Source organism: Stenella coeruleoalba (genome assembly GCF_951394435.1).
Source record: "Stenella coeruleoalba genome assembly, chromosome: 18".
NCBI classification, from domain to species: domain Eukaryota; kingdom Metazoa; phylum Chordata; class Mammalia; order Artiodactyla; family Delphinidae; genus Stenella; species Stenella coeruleoalba.
In genome coordinates this window covers 5,598,313-5,617,435 of record NC_137164.1, presented here as the reverse complement: position 1 = coordinate 5,617,435, position 19,123 = coordinate 5,598,313, and the positions used below count along the sequence as shown (strand labels likewise).

Here is a 19,123-nt window from a genome sequence, read left to right as displayed (position 1 = left end):
TTGAAGAGCCCGTGATAGCTTCGGGCCGTGCTCGAGGGGCAGTCAGCTTCCAAGAGAAGAAATGAAAAGACAGGGAAGTCTAGTGAGTACGAGCGCCTTCTCACTGGTCAAAGCAACCTCCCCAAACACTTGTCAAAATAAAGTGTTTTGTGTGATGGCTAAGAAGGGAATGCACGGGGGCTGAAGCTGTGGGAAGGAAAAGGACGTCGCCTGCCCCAAGGGAGCAGGGGTCTGTGAACCCTGTGGAGAGCTGTCCCAACACAGAGATGCTTTTCATCTGTCTCAGACTCAGGACACTTCGTATTAGATGGCAGAAGGCAGTGCAGAAGAAAAGGTGTTCTTCTACCCTACAAAAGCAAGGGATAAGCCTCTAACCAAAGTGCGCCTATGCTTACAATCTGGAGAAGGTATCTGCCAGTGTTCTTTCCAGACGTGATTTCGGGGTTCACCGGAGGCTCTTTTATTGAAATGAGAACTCCTGACTTTGCTATTTCTTGGATGCTTTTATCTGAAGAAGGGAGCAGAGACTCTATCCCTGTCCGTGGAGCATGCTCTGGGAGGATGACCTGACCAGCCACGACAGGTCACATCCGACAGGTGCACGACAGGTCAAATGTGCACGACAGGTGCACATTTGACCAGGGGAAGCGTGTCGTTTCACCAGTGTCTCCTCCTAACGCAGAGCATGTCCCTGTGAGACCCAGGTGGGAAGACGCCGCTGATGTCACTGGGGACGGAGCTCTTTCCACCTCCTCACTGGACGTGACCTCGGGTGGGTGGTGGCGGGAGTTGCACATAAAAGTACAAAGCTTCTAAGAGGATGAGGAAGCAGGAAAGCTTCATTACCAATTTTCTAGGAATCTTAAAACACAAACAACGAACTGTGTCCTTTGGGGGAAGGGACTGGCGTATGAAGAAGATAGGAAAGAAAGAAGGAGGGAAAGTTAGCTCACTGAAGGTGCATTATCAGAACAGTCTCAGCACGAGGACTTGGTTGGAACTGGAGGCTGTGTGTGGAAGTAACACTCCCCCTACCAGGACTTACTTTTGACCAGAGGCATTCTGTCGGCTTTCCAACACTCCCCCCCGCCCCCCCGCCGCCAGAAGAACCAAAATAAAGGCGACTTCTCAGGCTCACTCTTTCTTCTGCCGTATCATGCTTGAGTGCACAGTTTCTCTAGGTTGTACTCAGCAACCTGTTTCCTGGTGGAGCAGAAGGAAGCCCTGATAGAACAGGTGGCGGAGGTGTTCCAGGGGCAGGGGTGGTCCCTCCTCATCTCTGTGCACCGTTCAGGTGTGCAACTCACGGGGGCCCCTCTGGCTACCCAGGACTGCATGAGACTTGCTGTCAGCATCTCACGAATTCCCAGATGCGACTCTTCATTCTGCACTAATACACAGGGGACCCAGGTGCATCAGGCACCAGGCCAAGTTCTGGGAAGATTCAGACATGGTCACTGCCCCTTTGAGTGAAGTTTGTCTCATTCAAGGGTGAGAAAAAAAAAAGTGTTTAAGAGTCATTACGACATAACGTACCGGGTACCGTGAATGAGACCTCACTTTGTCACTGCATCTGGCAACCAGCTCTCTGTGGCTGAAACAAATTACTAGGCCCATGTTTGGAACCATGAAGATTTATAATCATCATGTAAAGACACGTTGGAAATACTGGGAATATCTTGCCTGGCGAGGAGGTCTGAGAAACGACTTAATTATTTTTTGGTAGCTCTGAAGCATCATTATAACCAACAGCTGTAACCTCCCTTCTCCATTTCCTCCCTTTGCTGAAAACAGATCAGAAGAAGTAAGCTTAAGTGGCAAGAAGAGGGGCTTAGGTTACACATAGGGAAATTTTTGTGGTAGTAACGTTAGTAAACAATGGAAAAGACCACTCAGGATGTGGGAGCCTCTCCCCACAAGAAGGACTTAGTAAAAGAGGAAACTGGCCATCCACCTGCACCAGACGCCTTCTAGGGGCCTAGCCTAGCTGCGAAGGATGAGGGCAACACAGTAGCATGATAAAGAGTTGAAAGGAAGATACCCCAGAAATGTGTCCTGACCCTTTTGGGGTCAGTTCATTGGAGGTTCCATTCAGAGCTACATGCCACACACACACACACACAGGGAAAAGGCCCTTTCTTCCCGAGAAAAGACTTAAACGCACCCTGCTGGCTTGGCAAACAAACCAACGTCTTCTTCTCATTGTAGGCAAATCACTTGGAAGAGGGGCTTTTGGAAAAGTGGTCCAAGCATCTGCATTTGGCATTAAGAAATCACCGACGTGCCGGACGGTGGCTGTAAAGATGCTGAAAGGTATGGATGGTGTAAGTTCGGCTTTCAGCTCACCCATTACGTCCCCTAAATGCTGGCCCAAGTTGGGTGTGGCCTAGGAACAGACAGAAGCCGTTTCTGCTCTGGCCACAAAACTTGCTTCTGCTGGAAGCCCCTTGACCTCCGGAGCTTTAGATGAGACCAGCAGGAGCTCAGAATAAACCTTGGAAAGGAAACAGTTCAGCGTTATCCACGGGAAAATGATTTCCGTCTCCTCAGAGATCTTTCTCCTGCCACATCTCAGATTTTTCTAGAGTACCAGGGACTCAAGCCCACAGGAACCACAGGTACAAAGTTGGGGCATGATCCATTATGGCGTTAGGATGGCAACTTAGCTGTACGTCATAAATCTCAAAGGCTTAGCTGGGGCTGAACCTCACTATAAAGTAAGAATATGAAGCTAGAACAGTTGAGTTGATCAGAACTTCAAGCTATTTTATAGCGTCAGGTCCCACCCATTAAACATTTCCTCTTTAGAAATGAAAACAAAACAAAACCGAAAACAACAAACGATCTTCCTATGTTGAAGACACTATCACCCTGTGAGGCACTGGGAGGTAGAGACGAAGCACACGGTGACTTACGACCCGCCCCTGAGACAGCGTGAAAATGAAAAGTCACTGAAAGTCACGTCAGCCAAACATCTCCAAGACTCATAGGTCCTTTAAAGCATAGAAAATACTTCACTGTGATGAAATTGTCATGTTACTTCAATGCGTTTTAAGCTTCCCAAACCAAAAAGAAACAGGACTGAAAACCCAAAGGGCAATTTTCAGCTTTCCAAAGTCTCTAAGATATTGCCAGGGGATTTTGAGGCGTAGAAGGCTATGCGCCCAGCTAAGCAGGTAGCTGGCAGAGGTTCCAGCAGAAAGGCCCATGGGCTGAGGGAGACTTCAAAGCCTTCGTTTTCATCCAGCAGTGACACCGTCATTGTAAAAAGTCCCATGTAATAATATTTTTCCACTTCAAAAGGCTGTTGAGTGAAGGCTCTGATAAAACTCTGCAACGAACCTGACAGTTCTACTCTGAAAGTAGCCAGGGAAAGAGCTTTGCATCCACAAAGCAGGCCTTGTTCAAGGTGAACTACCCAGATGATGGTGGGCATCTCTGTGAGAAAACCTGTAGCCCAGCACCCGCCATACCCCCCTCCCACCCAGATTCTAAAGAGAAGAGGCATCAACGTGTCTTCCATGTGAGAAAGCACCAGACTAGGTACTTTACTTTAGTAGCTTGAACCGCATGAAGTTGCCACTTTTCTTATTTTTCTCTCTACAGCCTTTGTGAGGTAGATATTATTATCTCAACTTGCAGATGAAGAAACATGGCCCAGAAAGGTTAAACAGCCTCTGCAAGGCCACACAGCTCAGCAGTGCAAAACTAAGGGTTTGGGTGCCAGGCTCTCCCCCCCGCCACACACACACCTCAGTGCTACAGAAGGGCTGCAGAGGCACAGCCTCCTAGAAATGATCCATTGCTCCAAAATCCTGAAAATGCTCCTGGCCTGGGTTCTGGAGGCAAGCTAGTATATCCAGCCTTGAGATAAGTTGAAACTAAATCTGGAAGCATCTGTTTCCTCAGCTAGTTTTGTCTCCCTGCTTACTATCACACACCATCTCTAGGAGAGGCAAGTCGGCTGCCCATGCTTGTCTACTGTGGCTAAAGGGGCATCAACGCGTGGAGGGATGAATTTGAGGGGGACATTCTGACTGGCAATTTTATTTTTTTAACGGGCCAGAGAATGTGTTCTATGCAATACAGAAATAGGGTGTGTAGTATCTGTATAAATGCTTATCTTTTTTTTTTTTTTAAGCCATCAGCCTTGATTGAAAAAGACTGCCAAATCACCCACTATGTAACATTCCTAAAAAACTATTTTCATTCAAGCTTTCTTGTTTAAACTGGTTGGCCATCTGTTTCTAGGAGAAACTGGAAAGGCAGAATGTCAAACAAAGGCCATGAGTCAGAAGCTCTTTCAAAGTGCCCTTGAGCAAAACCTTTAACCTTTTTGGGCCTTAAGCCCATGTCTGAAATGAGAAGAGTAATCATGCTGTTTATTTGTCTAACAAATATTTGTTGAGCATCTACTGTGAGCCAATCCCAAACCCACTGGGAGGCTTCTAGAGTTTATCTGGTTATTATTAAAAAATGATTTGTGCTTATGAAATACCACGTTGGTATCTACCACAATGTGAAGTGCACATCCTTCACATGCACAGATGCGATGTGAAATGCACGACCCGTTTCCAGGACTGTCCTGCAGAAATACTTGCACACGGGTACAAAGATCACAGGCTGTTTATTCCAGCATATTTGTAATGGCAAAAACAAAAACAAAACAAAACTGCAGACAGTCTAAATGTCAGGAATGCCATCAATCAACTTAAAAGAATGGGGAAAGTCTATGACATTTAAAAGGGGGGAAAAGCAAATTATATATATCAAATTTGCTTTTATATTTTTATATGTGATCCCATTTATGTAAACGAAAAAGACCTTTGATTGGGTACATATAGTTATAAGTGCATAGAAGAAGCTCTGAAACGCCAAATGATGAACAGTGGTTACTGCTAAAAAGGTGAACTGGGGTGGCTTTCACTTTTCACTCTATAAACATCATATTGTTGAAATATGTTTACAGCAAGCTTATGTGACTTTTTTTTCTTGTAAACATAATTAAAAATTTTTAAATGCCTTAGAAGTTAACCAATAAGAACAAACAGACAAGACAAACTTAATTTAGGCCTTAGACTCTGCTAATTCTTAGATTGACACTGTTTATCTCTGAGAATGAAGCTGAATTCAGATGCTCATGGAGCCTCATGACGTGAGATAACCCTGCAGACTCCGAGAGGAAAAGGTTATAGAGAGAAAATAACACACGGCAAAGATGTTTACAGAAGGGGCCATTCTGCCCTTGCAGGCCCCTTTGTAACTTCTCAAAGCGGGGGAAGTGAGAAAAAGAGGTGAGGTGTGGGATCATCCCCCGCCTGGAAAGTTCTCGCTGGGCCTGGTTCTGACGCAAGGAAGCCATTGGAAGGCGCTCTCCCCAGGTGCCCAGCTCCGAGTCAGCACGTTACTGAACAGGACGAGGTCCACCAAGGGGAGACGTCCCGTGACTAACCCCACCACCACCCTGCGCCTCACTGTAACCAAGACCCTTCTGGCTCGAGAGGGTGGGAGGAATGAATACAGGCTGGAGGCTGGCCCTTCTGCAGACTGTGGGGAAGCCAGTGCAGTGAGGGCTGAGCACTGCCAAACACACAGGGCAGGAGGGCCGCCCCAGAGGAAAGAGCCCCATGGTCCCGCTGCCTTGATTCTCCCCTTGATCCTCACACAGAGGGGGCCACGGCCAGTGAGTACAAGGCTCTGATGACCGAGCTCAAGATCTTGACCCACATCGGCCACCACCTGAACGTCGTCAACCTGCTGGGAGCCTGCACCAAGCAAGGAGGTAAAGGGGAAGGGAGGGCCTGCCCGTCCCGGTTCACGCGGCCTGGCGAGCTCCCTGTCCCGCAGCCCTGCTCCCCCGCCTCCTGGCACATGGCCTGGTAATAGTCCAGAGGAAGCAGCCTGTCCGTTGATGAAGGTGCTCCCATCCTGGAAGTGCCTTCCCTGGCTACTCAGCTTAAAGGTTCTGGACAGAAGGACTCCCTTTGAGACCTCCTTCCGCAGGCTCAAGGTCAAGGCAGGGCGTTTTTCCCAGGATGACTTGGGAGGAGTATGACCGGAGCCAAGGTAAATGCACAGAAGGTTAGCATCCCTTGAAGCTCCATCCTGAGGAAGGAATCACTCCCGGCAGGCTCCCAGGAGGAGGTGGGGTGCGGACACGGCCTTCGGACAGGCCGTACCCACAGGGCCAAGTGCAGGGACAGGGTGCATTATGACTGAGGACTCGCACACCTTTCCATCCTCCCCTAGGGCGCCTTTAGTACTCCCAGCATGCCCCAGGACAGGGCCCACGTGCAGAAGCCTCTCTGGGGCCACTTCCGCTTTGACCCAGAACCGGAAGTTGTTCTTGCCCTGTGGGCCTAGAGCCCAGCGGGTGAGCGGTGGGGATGGCGCCTTCGGGGAGCCCAGGGGACCCGCAGTGCAGCTCGGGGCTTTCCTTTCCAACCCTCTGGCCTCTTTTGACTAGGGGTCGCCAAACGATGGCCGGTCAGCCTGGGAGCTTACTTTGACCGTTTTTAGTAGTTGGGGGGTGGGGGGGGAAGAGGAATAGTTTGTGACATGGGAAAATGCTATGCAACTCAAATTTGTGCGTTCCTAAAGTTGGATTGGAGCGCGATCACTCATTTGGTTGTACTGTCGTCTACAGGTGCTTTCCGGTTACAAAGGCAGAGAGCTGAGTAGTTGCGTGGCCTACAAGCCTAGAACAGTTACCGTCTCTGTCTCTTTCTTTATGAGTTTGCCGATCCCTGCTTTAGACCTTACAAGCCCTGGGGCAACCTCTGTGCAGACACCCCCAGGTGGCCATGCAGCTGGGGGGGGTGGTCAGGCCAGACAGGACCTGGGAGGGAGGGGCTGGTGTGACAGTGTCCTGAGGCCAAGGGGCCAAGAGGGTGGCTGGCAGTTACAGGTAGAGCCCTGACCTTGGCCCTTCCCCTCCCCTCCCCACAGTTCTTTCTCTCCTACTCTTTTTTTTTTTCTGCTTCTTCCCCAGTCCGACCCCCCACCAATTGTCTCCTTTTCCTTTTGTATATTTTTTTAAACCCCTTCTCAGGTCCAGTTGGAAAAACAAAAACAAAAAAACTCTCCCACCCCCAAGTTGCATCCCCCAGACCCCGCTAATATAAAGACAAGTTGGTTTGAGGTTTCTCAGGCCCACTGATGGCTGGCAGATGGCTGGCTGGCTGGCTTGGTGTGGCTGAGCATGTGTCGTTTTGCCTGCAGGGCCTCTGATGGTGATTGTGGAATACTGCAAACACGGAAACCTCTCCAACTATCTCAAGAGCAAACGGGCCTTATTCCTTCTCAACAAGGTAAGGAACTTAGGGGTTGGAGGTTTTTCAAGACAGCAGTGAGTTTCCGTTTACGCTGTAGCAGCATAAAGCAAGAGAAACTATTTTTCCATTGCCAACTAAAGAATGTCACTAGCCATCCATCCAGCTCTGCAAGGACTGAGTCATGAGCCACTGCAGTCGCTGACCTTTAACACACCCTGAAAGGAGTTCAGGGGCGGAGATCAGGAATGAGGCGCTCTGTGCTCTGGGAAAACTAGCAGAACAGGCCTTCAGATCGTTACATATTTTCAGGAGAAAATTTTTTTTTTTTTTGTGGAACCTGGATTCTTGCATCTTCTCATACTTAGAAAAGCCCCGAAACCATTAACTAAGATGTCTGTTCTGCATAACTAGTGGCAGCCTTCTGCCAAGATGTGTGCTTAATTGCACGTCCCCTTTTCACCAACATCACGTATATGCTGACCTCGCCCCCTACCTCTTCCGAGCAGTTTCCCAGAGCTCTCTGAGAGGCTGCTCCCGGGCTACAGTCCTCAGAAAGACACTGAATGAACCCAACTCACAGCTTGTACGTTGTGCATTTTTTTCAGTCGACACCATGAATGACTGAGCTTAAAACACAATCTCTGCTTTTTTCGTTTAAAAAATTTTTTTTCTTTCCACGCTAATATAGCACACTCTTTTTCGGGTGAGCACAGAGAATATTCGAGCCCACTGTATGCAGTGATAATTAGAGATTAAAATTTACTAGCCATCTACCTAAATATCAAATCATCTTGATAAATTTCTCTGTCTCTTTCTCTCTCCATAGATACTCAGACATGCACATATCATTTAGTCACTCATTTCTTAAAAGATGATGGCAAGCATAATTGTTTCCATTGATTAGATTAGAGAAATTAAGGACTCGGTCAACTGACTTTATAGTCAACAATAGAACAGTGATGGGGCCAGAGAAATCTTTTTCTTCCCTCCCTACTGCCTTTTCTCCCACTTCCCCACACCTTCACCACCGATGTCACCCCTATACACATACTGAACCGGCCTTACCCACCAAAACAAAGCTATGTAATAAAAGGAACACAAGGGTCCAAGTCCTGAACGCAAACAGAGTTTAAAAGGGATTACTGAGTGAAGGAGAGTTTAATAAACCTTTGCCAATGTGGCCTATTTCACCAATGGTGTGTCCTTCTCTGGACTAGAGAAGCCCACGAGACGATGATTTGACATTATTAACCTGTAATCAGCAGTGTCGCTGATGAATCCACGTAGCATGGTGGTTTAAGCGCTCAGAGTCCAGGCTCAGACTTCCTGGATTTAAATCCTATCTCTGCCACTCAAGAAATCTGGGACCTTGGGCACGTTACTCAGTCTCTCTAAGTTTCAGTTTCCTCATTTATTAAATGGAGATAATAATAGAACCCAGCTGACGGAATTGTTGAATCAAATTCCGTTCATCTCTCCATAAATGTTAATTACCGTCATCATCATCATTGATCCGCCGAGATAGAAAAATTGGGTGACTCCAACTTAATGCCACTGATCTGTATGATCTGTATGACGGATACGGTATACGACACCCAAGAACGATGCCCGTCTCTGTCACGCGAGTGAGATTCTCATGGCACATGAAGAAGACCCACCGGACAGCTGGCCCATTCTCTCAGCCTCTGATCCAACCGGAGACACAGGTTTTCTACCAGACTGGCAACATATACGCAAGAACGTACTTTCCCCATTTTAAACCATGCCCTCTAATAATAAGACTCTTGAAGCTGAAAGGGAACTTTGTGACCAGCTAGCCTACACGCTCACGTTACCGATGTGCCCAGAAAAGTCAAGTGACTGGCCTTAAGGACACACAAGGCAAGAGGTGACGTCGAGGAGAAAACCCAGCTCTCCTGACTCGCCCCCCCCCCCCCAATGCTTTTTCCATGCACTGCACTGGGTAAAGAGGGGAAAAAACATAAGAAAAACGGGAGACTGGTGCCCTGGGCTGAGAGCAGTACAAATTCTCCTCAGTCCTGAAATCCTGGGCTGGCTTCAGGAAGAACTAATCCAGCAAGAATACCCCAGGGACCCGGGCAGGATGGAACGTTTGGGTTCGTGCGTCCTTTGTTTGAAGAGATTGCTTCCTTCTCTGGCTATATTTAATGATTCACCTCCCTCTTGGTGGAGCTTAGTGTTTTCGTGGAAAACACACGGCTGTGTTTCATATTTGGAACCTAAAGGAAAAACCAAATGGCCAAACAGAAATGGGATATTTCATTTTCCGAGTAAGTTCACTAGGATCTTTACATATTATATGTAATAAATTCCCTGTCTTCTGTCAGAGCCCCAAAAGTTCAATAAATCAACGTTTACCAGAAATGGTTACCAATAAGCAAAACTAAATATACCGTTGATTGGGAGTCAGGGAGGGGTGAAGGAGTCTTGAGTGACGGTCCTTGGAGTCACGCCAAAGACTCGAGCCCTTTTCACCCCAGCATCTTTGCCAGCCCCCTTCCGCTGCTGCCTTCTGTCCTGGGAAGGGTCTTGTGGAAAATACAATTTCTGTCCCCCACTGAGCAGAATCGAGTCTAACTGCCTCGGGGACACGTAATAACCAAGAGTTACGATCTCCATCTCCACTCAGGTAGGTCACCTGGACGGCAGTCGGGGTTCCCTCTGAGGCCTGACTCCCCTTCTGCGGCACAGGAGGGTCTCCTGTCGGGGGTGGGGGCAGGAGCCGGGGACCCTCCACGCTTCCAGGGTTTGTCAGGCTGAAGCAGCCTCCTCTGTCCTCTGCTTGCTCCCACGGCGCCCTCTAGTGGAGGGACCGTTCCCACTTTGTGACACTTCCAGGAAAAGCCACGGAAGGATGGGGAGCCTGGGGAATCTCAGCCCTGCCCCGAAGGGCGGGCGGATCGGGGGACACCACTGAACCCCAGTCCCTCTCCGACCCTGTCTGGCACTGCCATCTAGCAGGACTGAGCTAGGTACTCGGTCGAGTCATGAAGCCACTGGGAGTCCTGTTTCTAGTGTCACAGTGATGAGGTGAATTACGAAAAGGTGATAAAAATCTTTTCTGGTTCCACCCTGAATCAACAACTCCTTTCCCGTGAGTCAAAACGTAATAAGATGATCGAGCTCTTCCGATGAGAGAAAGGAAACCCAGAAAAGCAAGGTGGTTTGTTCGAGATCACATGGTCAATGAAAGAACCAGGTACACACCAGGGCTTAGAGGCCCAGGCCAGGCTGAAAGGCCTTTCCTACCTTCATTAGCATCAAACTCTATCTTTGTTCTGAATGCAGGGGAGACAAGGAAATGTTCATGCTCCCTCCTTCTCCAAGGAAACCAGAGATCTTATTACTCCTCCCAGGGATTACAAAGGCCCCGAGTTGACCGGGGATCCTTTTCTGTCATCCCGTATCCTCTTTCACAAGATGGTGCACGGCATGGAAAAGCGCTCAAGGGCATAGATTGGAGTTGGCCGAACCTGGGTTCAAGCTTTGCCATTTACTAGCTGCATGTGACTTCGATTACCTGACTTCTCTGAACATAATTCCCTCGTGTATTACAAGCAAGAACTACTTCATAAAATTGTTGGAAAGATTAAAAGAGAAAATGTCCCGGAGATTCTTAGTGTACTGGCTCACACCGAGTAAGCTCTCAGTTAATAGCAGCTGCCGTGGATATTCCTTTATCCTCCCCGAGATGCTGTCAGGGAGCCCAAGAGCAGAAGAGACTCCACAACCCCAGGCGAAGCCAGGCTACTAATGTACTGTCCATTTTGTCGGACGACATTCTCCTAGTGCAGGCGAGTGCCAGCTTGAGGGACTGGTCTCCCCGTTACTGTTCTGTCCCTTTCATCTGTGTCTTTCTTGGTCTGTTAAAGGATGCAGCCTTACACGTGGAGCCTAAGAAAGAGAAAATGGAGCCAGACCTGGAGCAGGGCGAGAAACAGAGACTAGATAGTGTTACCAGCAGCGAGAGCTTCGCAAGCTCCGGGTTTCAGGAGGATAAAAGTCTGAGTGATGCCGAGGAAGAGGAGGGTAGGTATTAATTCCTTCCTGTCCTACAGTCTGGGATATTTTTACAGCATACTGTGCATCTCTGAAATAGTTTTCTTATTTATCACCCTAGTAAACACCCGTGGGAGACTCGAAGCGTAATGTCCTGGGGAGATAAGATTTGAATTTAGATTATTTACAGAGTTACTAATTTTGACAGGGAACTGTACAATTGTCTCCCCTCCGGCCTTTCTGTCTTCATGGATCATCCCCTGCCCCCCGTGCTTGGGCAAAATGGGCTAGAGGCCTGGAAAAATCTCGGATATTCATGTCGAAACTCAAAAATGCTCTCGAAAATGAACTCTGATCTACTTGTTGGTTTGTTTCGTGTTTTGCTAACATTGTTCCAATAAACTGGGATTTGGTGGCATAACAAGAGCCTTACAAACAGTTACGGTTTTAATGCTTTCCAGATTCCGACGATTTCTACAAGCAGCCCATCACTATGGAAGATCTGATTTCTTACAGTTTTCAAGTGGCCAGAGGCATGGAGTTTTTGTCTTCCAGAAAGGTCAGCCTCACGATCTTTACTGTTTTGCTTCTTCCCCAGACCCGGTCGTGTGGATGTTCACAGGGGCAAACACACACCTGTGCTATAAATCCAGTTTTCCTCGTATTTGCTTGTATGTGTGTCCTTAAATGTAGAGGGAACTTCACAACACACGACCTCATTTATCCTGATATGAGGGAGTTTGAGTACAGTGACTCTTGGGTACCAGCAGGTAGGACTCAATTGCAGGGGAAAAGCTCGCTGGGTTTCAGACTAGATGCACCTGGCACCTGTGCTCCACAACGTCCTCTGGCGTGTTTTCAGAGCTGGCCAGACTCTCAGACTACACGACTCCATGGGAGGGCCTCTATTAATACATCCCAGTGGGGTCCTCCCAGGAAACTCCAGCTAGATCGTGATCTGCTCTCAGCAGCTCAGGATAAGAGGTTTTGGGGAAGTTGTGCTCCCTGGGAGAACCCGACGGCCAGCTCTGTTTCCCCGATGCTGTCCTGCAACACAGTAGCAAAGGGGATTCGGGGCCTTTCTTGACTTGGGGGCCTCCGGGGGTCTGTACTGGTAGAGGAGTGCTTCACGTTTGGGGCGACACCACATGCATTGGGAGCCGCTCCCTTCATGTGAAGGAAGCGTGCGAAAGGGATCCCCGAGTTCAGAAGGAGAACACCGAGAAGGCGCAGGCAATCAGCCGATGAGATCGAGGACATGCACTGATCATGCCACCGTTTTATTCTAGTGCATTCATCGGGACCTGGCAGCACGAAACATACTGCTGTCTGAGAACAACGTGGTGAAGATTTGCGATTTTGGCCTTGCCCGGGATATTTATAAGAACCCCGATTACGTGAGAAAAGGAGACGTAAGTCAGTTGGACGTTTCTTGGGCTCATTTAGGCCCTATCATTTCCAAACCACAGACCAAAGCCCTCGGCAGGGGTCGCTGAAAACCAGCACGCGCTTCCTGTGGAGGCGAATGGTCCGCGTGCACCGTGGACCCGAGAGCCCTCGCACGGGGCTCCGGGAGGCCACGGTCCCCTCCTCCTGTCCTTCCCCTGTCCCTGCCCGGCTCCTGTCCTTTGGGCTCCGGAGCGCTGTTCAGTGGGCCCTGCGGGGACCACAGCGTCCCCTCCCCTTTGCCCCCTGGGGGAGTTCCCTGGGCCGCTGGAAAGAACAGCCTGGACTCTTCCCCTCAGATAAACCCGGGTGATGGATTCAGCAGGTGTACACATCTCAGGAAGGGCGGGGGCAGGCGTCAGGATGACCTTGCCGGGGAGGAAATCGCGTCCCTCCCGGGTTTGCCTTCAGACCCAGCATCGCTGCCAGCTCACACGGGCCTCTCCTCCCCGCCTGTTTCTGAACACAGTGTTATTTTTGCTTTTGCGGGTGACCTCCTGTGCCCCCTCTTCTCTGGCCTTTACCCTGAAGCCTTAATTAAGTCTGTGTCTGGGCTCTGATGACTACTCCACAGTCGCGGTTCTCAAACCTGAGCGAGCACACACATCACCTGGAGAGCCTGTTCAGCTGAAAGTCTTGGGTGGAGCCTGAGAATGTGCCTCAGCTGGTCCCAGGACTATACTTTGAGAACCACTTCTCCTCCACAGTTTTTTTTCCTGTTTTCTTTTTTTTTTCTGGCCGCACTGTGAGGCATGTGGGATCTTAGTTCCCTGGCCAGGGATCGAACCTTCACCCCCTGCACTGGAAGCACAGTGTCTTAACTGCTGGACCACCATGGAAGTCCCCCACTGTTTCTTTCTTTTATTTATTTATTTATTTATTGGCTGCATTGGGTCTTTACTGCTGCACACAGGCTTTCTCTAGCTGCGACGAGCAGGGGCTGCTCTTCGTTGCAGTACGTGGGCTTCTCATTGCGGTGGCTTCTCGTTGCAGAGCACTGGCTCTAGGCACGCGCGCGGGGTCAGTAGTTGTGGCTCGTGGGCTCTAGAGCGCAGGCTCAGTAGTTGTGGCGCACGGGCTTAGCTGCTCCGTGGCATGTGGGATCTTCCCAGACCAGGGCTCAAACCCATGTCCCCTGCATTGGCAGGCGGATTCTTAACCACTGTGCCACCAGGGAAGCCCAGCCCCACTGTTTCTTTTTATAAAAGGAAAACAACAAGCTTTCCTTGAGAGCCCCGATTTGCAAAGATGGCATCTACCCATGTGTCAGTCTGTGCTTCTTTTGTGTCCATCCGTGTCTCTTTCAGCCTCTCCCTGGCCCTCCCCCCTCTTTTTCTCTTTGTCTCTCCACTATCCCAGGCTCCCTGTCAATCCCCATCCCTCTGAAGTGGCCGGGCCTAACTCACTGGAGTTCCTGCTTGAAAGCCAGCCACATGGCATCCTGAATACTGTCCATCAACTATCAACTTCCTTCTTTCTGGCGCCTTTGCCAACTCCCCCCATTCAATGACTTTTTAAATCCTTTTTTTTTTATTTAATAGGAATGCCTTTCAAAATCCTTAAGAAAAATTCCAGGAAATTATCGAGTTTCAGGATGCCTTCTACTTCAGATCACTCTTTCCCAGGTCTCTGTAGAGTGTGAGCTCTTGTGGGGAGAAGGATTTCTTACAGAGTCAGAGTCAGGACATGCTGTGCTCGTAGGAAGGGCTCACTGAACAACTGCTGCCATCACAGGAACTGGTGTAGCACACCGCTCTCCCCCTTGCAGCGTAACACTGCATGTTATGAGTTTCCTCCATGCTGGGAAACCATCGCTGCTCTAGGAAATGACTTATAGGCCAAATGTTATCTGGGAGGTGACCCCGTGGGCACACGGGTTGAATGTGCTCTGTCGTCACGTTCTCCTGCTCAAGGCCCCCTTGCCCTTTTCTAGACTCGACTTCCTCTGAAGTGGATGGCTCCCGAATCCATCTTTGACAAAAGCTACAGCACTAAGAGCGACGTGTGGTCTTACGGAGTACTGCTGTGGGAGATCTTCTCCTTAGGTAAACCCGGGGGCAGGACGCGAGCAGACGGGCCAGGACCGAGCGCCCGCCCCTCTGCCGAGCCTCCGCGGGCAGATCAGCATCTGACACCCACGTAGGCTCAGGCGGGTGGCGTGTGCACGTGCGCCTGCGCCGCAAAGATGTTCGTAGGGCCGTGCACGACGTCTCACCGGAGTAAGAGCCGCAGTCAGGCTTGTCTTCAGCCAGTCTGGCTGCTCCTTCCCTGTCCTCGGCCCCCTTCTTCTAATTCCTCAAACACCCATTCGTCTTCCCTCCCCGCGTCCCCCTCTCCCTGCAGAATTTCCCAGGAAAGACCCAACACACACAGCTCAACCCGTGCCTCTGATGTCAGCACAGCCAGCCCCCGACACTGGTTTACGCTGGGTGTATTTACCCTGCTTCCACCAGCACCCACTGCGGTGGCTGGAAGCCGTGTCCAAGGCGTCCAAGCACACAGGTGCGCCCGGAGCCCCATCTGCTCGCAGACATGCACCGAGGCCTCCCGAACGCCGGGTCTAGCCAAGAGGCCTTCGGACTTTGCCAGAAACTTGCCTTGCAGAGCAAATAAAAAGTCACCCAGTAACATCCCTGGTTTCCTGTAATGTGTGAAAAACATTCCTCTGCTTTCGATGACAGGCACCTGTTGCTTCCAGTCTTTGAAAGCAGCTTGGCGGCCACAGTGGCCCCGCGGTGACACAGGGCCAGTGCTGCACGCCGCCCAGCTGCTTCCTCCTGACAGCAATCACTCGAAAGTGCAGACAAACAAATGCTGAGACAGACTCGGTTCGAGGTCTGCAACAGGGCAGATCGGGAGGGCCTGCTACCCCCGAGCCCTCCCTCAGCCACCAGTCCCTCTAAGAGGGACGGTCACCTGCGATCCTGCCCAGAAAAACTGGCAAAAGACAAAGGCTCCTCGGGGCCCCCTGCAAGCCCCGCCCCACAGCAGCCAGCCCAGTCCCGCAGCTCCTGGCCCCCTTCCCTCGGCCCCTCACGGCAACCGGTCCCCCAGTGCTGTGCGAACCTCACACGAGAGTAGTGAGTTAGTCGTTCTCAGTGAGGTGCGAGTGAGCCACCAGTGACCGCCTCCGAGTCTACTGGCTTTTTAAAAAGCAGCTCATTAACTCAAGGAAGGAGTCTCTAAATGCTGGGCTTTCTCTAGGGTTCCTTGTAGGGAGAGGGGAGGGACCCCTCAGGTGCCACCCTTTCTCCTGACCCAACAGACCAGAGCAGCCATGGGAACGGCCTGCGGGCATCTGACACCCAGCACCAGGGCGCCAAGCGCCAGCAAGGATCCGCTGAGGTGCCCTGGGGCTTGCGCTGCGCGCTGAGGTCCGTTCCCATCACCAGGAGTTCACTACCCAGCCCTCGCCTGGAAGGGAGGAAAGAGACACGGAATTGTCCCCCGGGGCGTTTCGTGCCCTGAGGCCATAACGTGCCCTGTGTTCCGGTACAGGTGGGTCCCCGTACCCGGGCGTGCAGATGGACGAGGACTTCTGCAGCCGCCTGAAGGACGGCATGAGGATGCGGGCCCCGGAGTACGCCACGCCCGAAATGTGAGCCCCCGTCACCTCCAGCCCATGGCTCCCCACCCCCGCACCCCCGGCCAGGCCGCCCCAGGAAGGGGACGTGCTGCTGACGTCCAGAGCCCCTGTCCTGGGAGATGCAGGGGGCTCTCCTTACCCCAGGGTCGCCCCTGCCTAGCCCCCTGGGGCCCAGCCGTGCCCGGGAGCACGTTCCAGAAGCGAGGCGTCACGTCCTGGACCCGTCCCTACCTAGGGCTTCTCTCCACCCCCAACGGAGCTGCGAGCCGAAATTAGGAACACAGCTTCTAGCTAGGAGCCCGGGCACAACTGAAGAGCCCGCCCGGGAAGTGGAGGCCAGACCCGTGCCCGCTCACAAAGTGGGCCCACGGGCTCCGCAGCTGACCGGCCCTCCAGCCACACCCGGGACCGTGGGGGGCTGGCTGGAGTGTAGGGGGAGACGTGGAGGAGAGGAACGGGGGTCCGGACTGGGTAGGAACCCTGCTCCCCAGAGGCCCGCGTGGGCAACGAGGCACCTTCGGCCTGTGCGGAGCAGGCGGCTGGGGCTGCTGCTGGCGGTGGCCCCTCCGCTTGGCCCTGTGGCTCTAGGAGGACGGAAGGACCAGGGTGAGGGCTGTCCACCTTGGACAAGTGCTTGCTCGCCCCTCTCAGACTCTGTCTTCCTGACACTCTGTGGGTGTTTTGCCCTGAGGCCTGGGCAGGAAGGTGATGACCCCGGCAGTTCTGTCAGGCTGCTAGACAAGGACTCGTCCCCCCCCCGCCCCCGTCCATGCTCGCAGCGGTACCACCTTTCCTGAACAGACAGGGGGCCCTCCCCCTCCCACCCGCACAACTTGGGGCTGTGAGGAGCCCCTCGATGGCCTTTGGGAGGAGTCGGAGGGAACGAAGGAAGTGTGCGCTTGGCCAAAGTGCCCTCTCTTTCCTCCACGGCCCAGAGACAAGCTAGGTCAGACCCGGGACCATGAGGACGGGGGACTCAGGCCACGGAGGCGGGGCTGGGGAGCGGCCTGAGTGCAGAGGGGAGAAGGGACCCGGCCTTCTCAGTCGTACGTGGTGTCCTTGCCAGCAAAGCACAAGGCCCTTCTGAGAGCTGGGGACGCGGCTAGATTAGCCCCAGGCCTGCGCTGGACTGGAGAGAGATTTTAAAGGCGGGAGAGTTCTCAAGTGCTCCCTGCTTTTACGTGGTGGACAGGGGCAGACACCAGGAGGTCTGGTTTCAAATGAGATGACTTTGCACTTTACAGTTTTCTAAGCGAAGATCCCAGCCCGCTTGAGGGGCAAGCAGACAGGAATTTTCACCTGAATTGGATGCGTGACGAAACTAAGCCTTTGAGAAGTCTCATGATTTGTCGGCTAAGTAGAGAGGAGACAGATTTAAAGGCGGTCCTCTGGACTGAGCTCCCTAGATCACAGGACTGTTAAGAATATACCCCATGTTCCTTAGAAGAAACGTCTAATATGTCCACTCATGCTTTGAATTAAATATTTCCTTGGACTTTTCATATAATCTGAAAATCTCAAAAGCAAGTTCCCAGTGACTAACAGTAATGACTGCGGTCGTTAACAACAGCCTTTATTAGTTATTTAGTGATTATTAAGCGTCAGGCCCTGTCTTAAGCACTTTAACATTAATTTACCTCATTCTCATAACAACCCTGTAAAGTGGGTGCTGTTATTATCCCCATCTTACAGATGGGACAACCAAGGCACAGAACACCTAAGTGATTTGCCACTTTGCCAATTAGTTAAGCAAACCGAGTCTGAGTCCAGAGCCCCCAGCACCACGCTACACACCTGCAGGGTGTGTTTCCAATTCTTATCCAGGTTCTGGTCCAAAAGAACTCACATCAACTTTGGGCCCAAAACTCACTTGGACTTTATCAAACCTTCAAGTCTTTATATAAGGTAGCACTTGTACCCCAGTCCACAGAAAGAAGGATGGTCCCTCAATTCTAGGGAGTTTAATTTAGAAACTATAAAAACAAAGAAGGAGCTTTGTGATTCGTTTATTGAGAAGTCCAGAATTCAAACCCTCGGCGTTTGAAAGCTGTTGGAGTCATTTCCCTCCTGTTTGTTCCAACAGCGGGAAGGCCCTGGTGAGGATGAAGGGCAGCTCTCAGAACTAGGGTTCTGTGACCTGAACTTGGTCTAAATTGGCGTGCCCTTGGGAGCTTGGGTGATAGCTTGGAAAGGAAGCTTTTCTCACAGTCCCGTCACCCCTGGCTCATTTTCTAGAAGGGCCATGGGGTTGGGTGTAACTGGTGTCTCTTTTCTTTATTAAACCTGTTTACTTAGTGATGTAAAACGGTTTTAACGTGAGTCACTCATTCCTCGCCCAGAGCCTGTTTAATCAGATGTCTTTCAATAAGGGAAGAAATAATGAATGTTTTGATTTTTTTTTTTCTTTTCCTTTGGTGTTTGAGATGATTTGCACTGAATCTTAGGCAAGAGGAGTGGAAACTAGAAGTCAGAAACCAAGAATCAAAATAAAAAACAGCAAGAGTTGCAGGTGGTCCCTTCGGCTGGTTTCAGCAGAGAGGAACCTGGGAGACTCCTGTTCACAGGCCTTGAATTTCCCCCACCAGCTGCCTCTCAGCAGCGAAGTGATGCTGGTCGGGATAAGCCTGGGGCCTCTGCTTGACCAAATGCTCCCTATTCTCAGGGCACGCCCCCCCCCCCTTTTTTTTTTTGCCTCGTTCAAGCCTGTCTTGCTTTGGCTGCCTTGTATAGAATATCTGTGTATATATTTACTGTTCTTCCAGTGGCCTCTGAGAATGTTTCTTGCTAGAGACAAGGG

The 19,123-nt window shown here is 50.9% G+C and overlaps 1 protein-coding gene across 2 annotated transcripts in view; it reads left to right on the top strand.

The window, feature by feature from the left end:
* The window catches only part of FLT1 (fms related receptor tyrosine kinase 1), a 220,437-nt gene that overhangs the window by 188,687 nt on the left and 12,627 nt on the right, over positions 1 to 19,123 (top strand). For both annotated transcript variants that reach the window (XM_079902951.1, XM_079902952.1), the window contains 8 exons: positions 2,209 to 2,313; positions 5,669 to 5,782; positions 7,222 to 7,310; positions 11,168 to 11,324; positions 11,756 to 11,853; positions 12,584 to 12,706; positions 14,674 to 14,785; positions 16,239 to 16,338. In XM_079902951.1, coding sequence (XP_079759077.1) covers positions 2,209 to 2,313; positions 5,669 to 5,782; positions 7,222 to 7,310; positions 11,168 to 11,324; positions 11,756 to 11,853; positions 12,584 to 12,706; positions 14,674 to 14,785; positions 16,239 to 16,338 — 898 coding nt within the window. The remainder of the gene's footprint in view (positions 1 to 2,208; positions 2,314 to 5,668; positions 5,783 to 7,221; positions 7,311 to 11,167; positions 11,325 to 11,755; positions 11,854 to 12,583; positions 12,707 to 14,673; positions 14,786 to 16,238; positions 16,339 to 19,123) is intronic.